Source organism: Drosophila innubila, assembly GCF_004354385.1.
Source record: "Drosophila innubila isolate TH190305 chromosome 2R unlocalized genomic scaffold, UK_Dinn_1.0 1_C_2R, whole genome shotgun sequence".
Lineage (NCBI taxonomy): Eukaryota > Metazoa > Arthropoda > Insecta > Diptera > Drosophilidae > Drosophila > Drosophila innubila.
The window spans coordinates 7,434,824-7,446,984 of record NW_022995374.1 but is presented as its reverse complement, the minus strand read 5'-3'; the positions used below and the strand labels follow the sequence as shown (position 1 = coordinate 7,446,984).

At 38.7% G+C, this 12,161-nt stretch overlaps 1 protein-coding gene across 1 annotated transcript in view; it reads right to left on the bottom strand.

Moving 5' to 3' along the window:
- The window catches only part of LOC117785610 (Down syndrome cell adhesion molecule-like protein Dscam2), a 71,086-nt gene that overhangs the window by 37,154 nt on the left and 21,771 nt on the right, over positions 1–12,161 (bottom strand). The window contains exons 4-6 of the mRNA XM_034623710.1: positions 10,691–10,852; positions 7,771–7,920; positions 4,582–4,705 (exon numbers count right to left, since the gene is read on the bottom strand). Coding sequence (XP_034479601.1) covers positions 4,582–4,705; positions 7,771–7,920; positions 10,691–10,852 — 436 coding nt within the window. The remainder of the gene's footprint in view (positions 1–4,581; positions 4,706–7,770; positions 7,921–10,690; positions 10,853–12,161) is intronic.

Genomic DNA, 12,161 nt, shown 5'->3' with positions numbered 1-12,161 from the left:
ATTATTTAAGTTGGCTCTTATTTAGTGAATAGAAAACAAACTAGCTAAATGAATGAAAACTGCCTGTTGTTGTTATAGTCTCACCTATAAGCTGGCACAGGATAAGATTGTGCAGGACAAAATATGCTTATATCCCCCTTTAATGGAACCTCGGCATCCTTGCGACGCTCCCCAATGCTGATTTTGGGTGGCACACTTCCCACGGGCTCTTAAATCAAACAACTTATTAAAGTCAATGCAAAACAATACAGGATCAAGTGGAAAACTTTGAAAACTGCCAGAACTTTGAGGTTGAGGGTATTTCGGACTGGGGAGAGAAACAATGAGTTGCGTGACATTGTTGTGAGTGGGTTTAATTATACAGCAGAGGTGCGGGGAAAGTTAATTACAATTGGTAGCCAATGATGCTTGAAGACTTTGACATGCTCGAATTGTGATGGAAGAGCTTTGGGCAATTACCTATAGAATGGCACCGGATAGGCCTGAGCGGGACAAAATATAGCAACAGTTTGTTGAAGTCTAATACTGTCGCGTGTCAGGCCATCCTGTTTGTTGACACGTGGTGCCACGCTGCCCACAGGCTCTGAAAGTTAAGGAGTGAGTCATAAGGAAGAAAGATTGAAGCAACTGCTAGACAAGGAAAAGGATACTCGACTGAATTTACCTATAAACAGGCACTGGATACGATTGAGCTGGACACTGTATGGCAATAGCTTGTGTGCTGCTGATGCGATCATGGTTGAACTCATCCTTGCGATTAACACGCGGTGCAACACTGCCTATCGGTTCTGCAAAAATTATCGATATTGCAATGGGTAACTGCCTGAATGGGACCTTACCTAAATGCTGGCATCGGATACGACTGAGCTGGACATAACAAGGCCATTGAATAATTTGATTTGGCCACAAATATTCCCAGTTTATCTTTAATTTCAACCTTGGGCGCCACACTGCCCACAGGTTCTGCAAGCAAATAAGGTTTAGCCAATGAAAAACTATTATCTACTTTAAAATTTGCCAAAATATTGGGACAGTTTAATCAGACAATTGTTAAGCTGAACTATTACCTATAAGCAGGCATTGGATAGGATTGCGCGGGACAAAGCAGAGCCAAAGAATTCTCAGACTTGGCTAAAAATATGCCAGCCTTGTCCTTAATTTCAACTTTAGGTGCAACGGAGCCAACGGGTTCTGCAAGTATACAAACGCGCAATTTCACTCTACAAGAAAACTACACCTAAACGAAAAAAAATTCACTCGACTTTTTATTACCTAAATGCTGGCATAGGATAACCCTGAGCTGGACAGATCAAGCTCAATGAATGATTTAACCTGATTATAGATATTTTGACCTTGTCGTTTATATCAACTTTAGGTGCAACAGAGCCAACGGGTTCTGAAATTTAAATATACATCCTGAATTTAAAATATGTCATTTACTATAAGAAGAAACTGCCTGAAAGTTAGGCTCACCTAAAAGCGGGCATGGGATACCCCTGAGCGGGGCACAAGATACTCAATGAATTATTGAAATGCTTCGAAGAGAACTTTAGTTTATCATTCATGTCCACTTTCGGAGCGACAGCTCCCACAGGTTCTAAGTGAGTCGATAGAGATATATAGTTAATTTTCTTAATATCTAAAGTACTGCCTGTCGCTGGTCCAGAGGAGTCTTACCTAAATGCTGGCATAGGATAACCCTGGGCAGGACAAATTAAGCTCAACTGCCAACCGATTCTAGCAACAGATATTGCAACTTTATCTTTTAAGTCAACTTTTGGTGCCACAGTGCCAATGGGTTCTACAATAATAAAGACAGCATAGGATTAGAATCCACTTCTAAAAAAATCTAGAGAAATAAACTGCCTGAATATGCTTTAAGGATTAATTTGTATACCTAAAGGCTGGCATCGGATAACCCTGAGCTTTGCAGAACAAGTTTAACGACGTGTTCGAACTCCTTATGGGAACATCCATCTTATCATGCATATCAACTTTGGGCCCAACGCTGCCAACAGGTTCTGGAAAAAGTTATCTACTATAGCTAACAGAACTATCAATAACTATATGAAATCTGCCGGAATATGTTTGATAGGGTCAGGTTATAATACCTGTAAGCAGGCATGGGATATGACTGAGCTGGACAGAGTAAGTTTAAGGCTTCTCCCATGGGTTTGTCGAGCCACGTGATGCGATCCTTGACATCCACCTTGGGCGCTACACTTCCCACAGGCTCTGCAAACAATTATTAGATTTTTACCACCAAATGATCAAATACCCTAAAGAAAACTGCCTGGAAATATGAGGGAGGGAAGTCGCAGCTTACCGTGCAGCGGGTGTCGGGTAAGATTGGGCTGGACAGAGTAAGCTCAAGGAGACACCCTTGGGTTTATCCACCCATTTAATGCGATCATTGGGATCAACTTTGGGTGCCACACTTCCCACAGGCTCTGCAAATTTAGAGATGCAAAAGTAGTAACTATTCCCAAGAGAAACTAACGTAAATCTCCTAAATGCTGAATGTTGGAAAGGGGCTTACCTAAAGGACGGTACCGGATACGACTGAGCTGGACACACCATAGCTAAACTGTGATTCAGCGCAACGCGGGCATAGTTAATCTCATCTTTAATGTCAACTTTGGGTGCCACTGAGCCCACGGGTTCTACAAGGAACACAGAACAGTTTGAAGATAATTCTACTCCTGCCTGAATGTTGATAGGGTTTCAGAGAAAAGATAGACTTTACCTAAATGCAGGCATGGGATACGATTGAGCTGGACAAATCAGAGCCTTTGCTGATCCAAGTTGAGTTCTCGCAAAAGTGAATTCATCTCGAGTATCCACTTTAGGAGCCACGGAGCCCACGGGTTCTACGATAGGATGTCGTAATTATCAGTAATCAAACTATTAACTGTCTTAATGAATGTTGTGAATGGGCTTCGAATATGAAAAAAAACGAACCTAACAATTGGCACAGGATATGCTTGTCCAGGACATTGCATGGAATAATCCTCCGACAATCTCACTTGCAGAACTTGAAACTTATCATGAAGACTTGTGATCTTTGGTGGCACAGATCCTATGGGCTCTACAAAAAAATTATTATATAATTTTAATCTATTACAATTACACTGCCAAAATATCAGTTTCAAGGTTTCTCAATTGAATTGGAACTAACCTAACGATGGGCACAGGATACGCTTGACCAGGACATTGCATAGCATAATCGTCATTCAGTTTCACTTGTACAAATTGAAACTTGTCGTGTAGATTCGTTATTTTCGGAGGAACAGCCCCAATAGGTTCTATTATAAACATTTTATTACATAAATTGGATTAAGAACGAAACCCTGTCATTTTTGTTGGGAACTCAAGTCATTGACAATGTAACTAACCGAACTACAGGCACAGGATACGCTTGTCCAGGACACTGCATGGCAAAATTGTGACCCAATTTGACTTGCATCAATTGAAACTTATCGTTGATATTGTTAATCTTGGGAGGAACAGAGCCAATGGGTTCTGAAAATTATAATCAGAATAAGATTCGATATACCATAGAGGTATTCAAACAGCCTGTTGTTGAGATAGGATTGGAGCATTACCTATTAATGGGCACTGGAAATGCTTGGCCAGGACATTGCATGGCATATTCCGAACCCAAGAGAACTTCCATGGTTCGAACTCTTTCGAGCAGATTCAGTTTGGGGGGCACAGAGCCAACAGGTTCTAAAACAAATTAAGAAACTATGTAATAATAACGAGTTCTGCCTAAAAAAAACTACCTGAATGTTGAACTAAGAATATTGTATCTCTGGGCTTGAAGAACATACCTATAGGCTGGTATGGGATACGATTGGGCAGGACATTTCAGACTTAAGCTTTTGGCCACATACGCACGAGCATTGGCCACCTCGTCGTCTATGCTAACCTTTGGCGGAACACTACCAATCGGTTCTGTAAAGGATATAAATTCCAGATATTTTTTTATTCGACCAAAAACTGCCTGAATTAGCATACCTATATGCTGGAATGGGATACGATTGGGCCGGACACTTCAGGCTGAAACTTGCGCCAAGTACAGTTCTCGTATTGGACAATTCATCGGCTATGCCAACCTTTGGCGGTACACTGCCTATGGGTTCTGTAAACAACATGAATATAGCACAATTTCTTTTATAATTTGAAAACTGCCAACTGGAAATGAGGCTAACGAAATAATCACTTGAATTATATTGCTGACCTGTGGTCAAGTCAAGTAATTTGAGGAATTTATTGCTTCTAGAATAGCTCTGAGACATGCAGTGGAATTACTCAAGGAGTCGGTACCTGAAGGCAGGCATAGGATACGACTGTGCCGGGCAGAGCAAGGCGAATCCAACATTCTGGGCAATCTCGCGTGTCTGCAATTTATCCTGGACGTTTATTTTGGGCTTGACTGAGCCAACGGGTTCTACAATAGGGAAATCGGAATGGTTTTACTTTTTCTTCACGACATGCACTTTATTTTGCCAGAAAACTGTCTGTTGATGGGCGGGGCCAAGTAACTAGTTACTAGGGTGTAAACAAATTGCCACCCACCTGAAAGCGGGCGTTGGATAGGATTGTGCCAAACAGAGTAAAGCATAGTTGTTATTTAGCTCCACATCGATAAACTGGTGCTTGTCCTGGGGATTGACTTTCGGACGCACACTTGCAACAGGTTCTAGAAATCGCAATTAACTATCAGTTCAATTAAGGATACAAAGTCTAAACAAACTGAATGTTGGACATTAGGATCTTACTTGAAGACGGGCATCGGAAACGACTGCACAGGACACTGAATGTTAAAACTAATTCCGCTCTCAATTTGCATCATTCTAAAGCGCTCAAGAAAATTTAGCTTGGGTGCAACACTTCCAACGGGTTCTGCAACAGGGAAATATCTCATAAAATGGATTTCGAAATGAAATTCTCGATTAAACACCTGATATGTTGGGACTTGAACTAACTTTACCTAGAAGCAGGCTGTGGATACCCTTGAGCTGGACACAAAAGGCTGAGGCTATGCAGGTTCTTAATCTTCACATGTTTTAGATCATCTGAATTTGTTATCTTGGGACTTACACTACCGATGGGTTCTGTAATCGAAGCATACAGATGGTTTAAGTAATTAAGACTGGCTGCTTGAAAACTGGCCTTGATCGTTGAGGGATATTACCTATAGAAGGGCTGGGGATATGCCTGGGCAGGACACAATAAGCTCAAATCTTGAGAACTTTTGCCCTTAATATGTTTGTAATCCTCGCCTGTATTTATTTTGGGGCTAACACTGCCGACTGGCTCTGTAAATGAATAAAGTCAAGGATAAGAAAACTGAACTAAGCAAATGAAAATACTGCCCGAATTTGCAAATGGGGATCAACAAAGATCTTACCTATAGAAAGGCACAGGAAATGCCTGAGCAGGACAAAGCAAAGTAACGCTATTGGAAAGCCGAATCTTTGTGGTGCGGGAATCATCACCTGAGGTTAATCTGGGACCAACACTGCCAACGGGTTCTTCAAAATAATAGACAGTTGTAAAAAGACACCATGACTAAAAGTGAGCCTTTTGTTGGGATAAGGAACATTACCTAAAGAAGGGCACTGGATAAGCTTGAGCTGGACACATTAGAGTTACGCTTTGATTGACTGGAATACGAGTAAGTGTTATGTGCTCCTGGTTTCCATTTCCATTCAGTTGTGGACTGACACTACCAACGGGCTCTGAATCAATAGAATTTCTTAAGTATTTAAAACGAAGTTTCTTGTATGCCTAAATGTTGGTCTAGTTTACCTAAAGACGGGTACCGGATAAGCCTGGGCTGGACACATCAGAGTAGCACTGTGATCCATTACTACTTTGGGAATCTTGATGGCATCATCACCCGCCGTTACTTTGGGACTAACACTTGCCACGGGTTCTTTGAAAGATTGCAAATGGGAACTTAGAATGCAAGTCTATTGCAATAAGACCTGATGTTGGGTTAGGTTACCTAAAGAATGGCACCGGATAGGCCTGACCTGGACATAATAATGTGGCACTATGCTCCATATGCACTTTGAGGATTCGAGACTCATCGCCACTCGTAAGACGTGGCCCAACACTCCCAACGGGCTCTATTTTTGGAATATAGTCAAGTTTAATACTGCCCGCAGCTGGGATAGATCTTACCTAAACATGGGCATAGGATATGATTGGGCCGGACAGAGTAGGGTTATAGTATGCTGGGCGGCATATTGCACAACTTTAATATCATTGCCAGAAAGCAGACGTGGACCAACACTTGCAATAGGTTCTAAAAAAAAGGAAGTTTGGGAAATTGCTATTTCTTCAGAGTTGAAACTAATAAACTGTCCAAAGTTGGGTCTAGTTTACAGAGATGCCAATGGCTAGCCCACCTAAATAATGGCGCCGGATAGGCCTGAGCGGGACACAGCAAGGTGAGACTATCGTTGGCCTCACTCGTGAAGCTGCTACTTGTCAGTGTGGTTGGAAACTTGGGCGAAACCCTGCCAACTGGTTCTGTGAATGAATCCAAATGGAAAATGGTGTTAAAATGTTACATATTATTTTTCTTTAAATATTTAACACTACTTGTAGTTGTTGTGTGGGCACTTACCTTGGGCGCAATAAGTGAGAAGAAAGATTTACGAAAAATGTACAATACAAAAGGCCCTGGTAAGGCTCCATTTAAAACGGACCACAGATAACTCTAAAATTTTCTGTCTCTTAGCTTTATTTCAAGCTCATTTCATTGTCGAGTACCCTATCCCAACATTCAGGCAGTTTTCAATTCAGTTCGAACAACAATTTTTTGACAAATGCGAAACCATTGTACTTTAAAATAAATTAGAAAAATAATTACTATGTCATTTAAAAAGTTCGCTTCATTCTTCACAAAGAAAAAGATTTTAAGCAAAAAATCTTTTTGATTGAATATTGGAATATAATAATGATATCAAAATATTGTTGCTCTTTAAATATTTTAAAAAAGTTGATAAATTACTGAAACAGTAATTTATAAGCAGAACAAGGAAAAAGTTATTCACTTAATTATTGATTCAAACCTAACTTTTTCCCTGTTATACTTAATATGTTTGGAACATTTTTGTTTAAATTAATTATAAATGAAATTTCAATGTGTTTGTATGACAAAAATATTCCAAACATATTTCAAATTGATATAGTAATAAATCCTTAACTGAAAGCAATATTGCTTATCATTTGTGACTTATTACTTTTACCAAATTAATAAAGCTAAATAAAATTCACTCAAATATTATATTATTCTTTTTCTAGTTTATGTTGGAATTATTTCTTAAAAGATAGTGAATTCTTCACCAAAAATTTCAATTGTAATATGTATTATATAATTTTTTTATTGAAGTAAAGATTTATATCAAAATAATTGGCTGTTGACAATGTAATTAACTAGATAAATTCTTCTTTTATTTTATTCTTAACTTTAACGAATTGCATTAAAGACTTAGATTTAAAGTTTCAGATTAATTTCGAAAATGCTTAAATTTGGGTGAAATTTATTTAGCAATAATGAACTTCAGTTATCATTATTCTGATAGAAATATAAATCAAAGTAAAGTTATTTGGTAATAAAATTTATTAATAGTCAATTTGTATATTATTTTGATGATTACCTATGTTATTTTATGTGTAAAATTATCAGAATAAATAACTGAAGTTCTTTTGGAAGGTAAAACAACAAATTGGCGAACAAGGCCGACTTACCTGTGATGACTAAGCGTCCTTTAGTCGCACTGAGACGCGTCTCTCCGGTTAAACGATGCTTGGTGCGACACTGATAGCTCTTGTATCCATCTTCAGGTCCAACTTCACGAATGTGCAATTCGCCGGACGGCAGTACAAGATATTTGCCATCTAATTTATTTGATTTTCAATTAAAAGATAATTAATGGAGAAGAAAAAAAATATATTAGTCATGGTGCTTCTGGAAGAACTTAAGCTACCATACAAATAAAGCTACTTTTTATACATTGATCGAATTCAATTAAAATTGTTGCTTTAATTGAATTTTTTCGCTACACATTCGAAAGCCACACAACAGGTCAGCTTATATATAAGCATTTATATGTACATTTTTTCTTTGATCTTAAAGCGTTGCGCAACTGAAAGATTGTGTCATTTGTTAATATCTCATGCAATGTGACTTTCAAAATGCGATTGTGTATACATACTATTATTAAATAGATTAGACTAGATTCTATGTACAATTGTATATGTAAGACTGAAAAGTGTCAATGATATTTTAATGTTAAATATTTATTATAAATTGACTAACAAAAGTTTCAGCCTTACAACGACAAACAAGATTCTGTTCAGATTTTATATTAGATTAATAAAATTAAATTAAAGTAATCTGTACAAAATCTTATACTTATAGCTAACTATGCACCATATTAAGCAATGCTTTGATTGATGAGAATAGTGGGAAACTTGTTAAGATTCATATAGCAATATTTACATTCAAACTGAATTGGTTTATAAACAAATTTTCAAATATTTCCCACAATATCTTAACAATCATTGATGATTCTCATGCTTTAACAAAAATGCCAATATTATAGCTGATGTGGATTATCGTGTTGGATGAATTTTTATTTAACAGTTTCTGAATAAATATTTGTTTTTACTTTCATATGTACAAATTGTTGGTTTGAGTTAAAATTATTAGCATTTTTGTTCATACATATTTACACTAGACTACAAAACAACGCTACTTTCAACTACATGAAGGGGTAGGTTCTGGGCAAGTCAGGAGCGACTCTTGGAGTTGGGATATAGCGGGATAGGATATCAAAATAAAAAAGGTAGCTTTGCAGATTTTGGACAACAGAAAAAGTGTGAAAAAAGAAAAGTGAAATTGAAAGTAAAGAAAAAAGAAAAGAAATCGAATGCCTAACAGCGCAGCAATGGGGGAAACCTGTTAGAAGAGAGCCTCAAGGATCAAGGCACTTAATGATCGATCGAGCAACAAGCTGGCATATGGAATGTATTTGGACGGGAAGTATTGTGTACGATTATGTGGCAATAGAAACAAGGCTAACACTTAGGAGAACTTATAGCTAGGATTTACCGCTAGCTGTGACATCGGCCTGCGGATATATCTGACGTTCCTCGTCTTCAACCCATGAATCGACGACAATAAAGTCGGCAACAAAACTGGGAATGTGGCATTTGAGAATTGCGCTATTGCCACGTAAGATGGACTCATCCATGACATTGACGCTGTAGGATTGTGGCACAACTGAAGAAGATGAGATAGGAAATAAAAGATGGGCGTCCTTAGAACTATCTGATGTGATGAGGAAAATAAGTTCAAATCATAAGAGTAATTGTGGATGGACTCCCCCTTCATGTTTCTACAATGTTACCAATATACACGAAAGTCTTATACCCGTTATATTTTTGGTATAGATACCGCCCTCGGTATCAATCCAATCGGTTATATCGATATGATCGGCGACAAACGACGGAGTCTGACACTTGAATATGGCCGCATTGCCCTTGATTACATACTCATCGTACACTTGCGACTCGAAGAACTGTTTGACCACTAAAAAGGCATTGATGAGGAATTCGGAAAGGGACATGATTAGAAAAAAAGATAATTATAGTAATATAGGATTTAAAAAGCTAGCTAGAAACTAAGCCTAGGTCTAAACTTATGCTTTTACGATCTGTCAAAGCTTTACCCATGGATTCGTCAGGTAGAGGACGTGTGATTTCCACACCCTCCTCATCTATCCAAGCCTCAACATCTATGAAATCGGCCACAAACGAGGGCACCAGGCACTTCAAGGTGGCAGAGTTGCCACGCAGCACAAACTCATCGATGACGCGTGTCTGATAAAACTGATGCACAACTGAGAGATAAACAAAGGGGCACAAAATAAAGGAAAATTAAAGAAATTGCATTTAAATGATGTAAGGAATACCTTGAGGACGACAAACTATTGATATTGAAACTCATGCGACCATACAATATAATAAAAAGAGAACTAGTCGTATGGAGAAAGAGTACCCGTCTCCTCGGCATTATCAGGATAATAATTGCGACCCTCTGAGTCCAGCCAGAGATCAACGAAAACAAAATCCGCCACATAAGATGGTATTTCGCATTTCATTACCACAGAGTTGCCACGAATGACATATTCATTGTCCGCTTCCGATTCATAGGATTGAATGACAACTGAGACAAATGTGAGTTTAGTTTTGAAAAAGAAAACAAAGTTGATAAGTGCAAATGATGAAGATACAAGTAGGGGAAGATAATTTTAAACGCTAAGTACGTAAGAGCTAATTAGAAAAATATGTTTTGTATACTCGTAGACTGTACCATAGGTGCTGCTTGCATTATCGCGCCACAATTCAACCCCCTCTTCGTCTACCCAGGCCTCAATCTGCACAAAATCAGCCACAAACGAGGGAATCTTACACTTGACCACCGCCGCATTGCCCTTAATCACATACTCATTCTCAGCCTCGGTTATGTAGAACTGTGAAACAACTGTGTGAAATAAAACGTGAAATCAAAGCAAAGGAATAGATAATATTTTTTTGATTTGGGTTGGGATGTTTGTTAACTTAAACCTAAGACTACAACGCGACAAATGTTACAGGTGCCCACCATAATTATCGGAGAAGGTCAATGCATTTCCCTCCTCATCAATCCAGGATTCGACACGCACAAAATCAGCCACAAACGACGGAATCGAACACTTTAAAACTGCCGCATTCCCCTTAATAACATACTCGGTCATAATTTCAGCCTCATAGAATTGATTGACCACTAGAAAATGTACAAAGAAGCGGGAAATTAAGAAGAAATCAAATGATAATGGGAAAGAGTTTTGGATAGTGGAAGCCCAGGTACAAATACTTTTAGTTACATCAATACTAACTAACTTTGTGCTTAATTTAAGTATAGTACCATAGTTATCAGAGTGACGGAGTTCAGTGCCCTCCTCATCGATCCAGGACTCAACCCGCACAAAATCAGCCACAAATGAGGGAATGGAGCACTTTAGTACCGCTGCATTACCCTTGATCACATACTCCATTAAAATATCGGCGCCATAAAACTGATTCACAACTGGACAGAAAACGAACAAAAGCATCAATAAAGAAAGCTATACTAATAGGGAAAAGGTATAGTAATTGGCGTCGGGATAATGTGGGGAACCGCTGCTTATGAGTAACAATCCAAATAGTTGGGGATCTACCAAAATCATCCTGAGGTATATATTCCGTGCCATCACTGGCTACCCAGGCCTCAACACGCAGAAAGTCGGCCACAAAACTTGGAATAGTACATTTAAGAACCGCTGTATTTCCCTTGATTACATACTCCGATACAACTTCAGCCTCATAGTATTGGTTGACGACTGTAAAATGTTGAGGAAAAATGATTAAAGATCAACACACAAACTAAAGGAAACTGGAAAGTCCCGCGATGTAGAGATAAAGTAAAGAAAATGGAATAAATGGGAGATGATGGGGAAAGTAGATTTATTATTCTAGGTATACGAGTATAAGTATCCATTAAGAGCTAGAGATTCGCACCCATGCCCTGTTGCTCATCGAGTGTGCCATAGAGTTGACCCTCCTCATCCTGCCAGGATACAACCTGAACAAAGTCCGCCACAAACGAGGGTATCGAGCACTTCAACACTGCCGCATTACCGCGTATGACATACTCATTATTAACCTCCGACTCGTAGAACTGTTGCACAACTGCATGAATGGGAAAGGAGGGGAAATGATAGAGATTACGTGATAGTGGTGAGAGTGCAAGGGAAAGGATGGACACCTTGCGTGTGTCGGGCGTGTGAAAATCTTCAAGAGACTAATTGAAATAAGTCTACCAGACTAATAAGAATCAAGACCAGCGAATGCATTTAATGCAGCTTAATGCACAATTTGATGAGATGAACATAAATATTTAGCTATGCTATGCCATGGTCATGGGCATGAACAACTTCCCTGAGAAAGTCTCGGGGCTGGAGGTTAATAATAGTTTAGGAACATGGCTCATAAACACGCACTCAGAAAACAAGCAAACTTTGTAAACTTTGATAAATGCATTAAAAATTAAATGA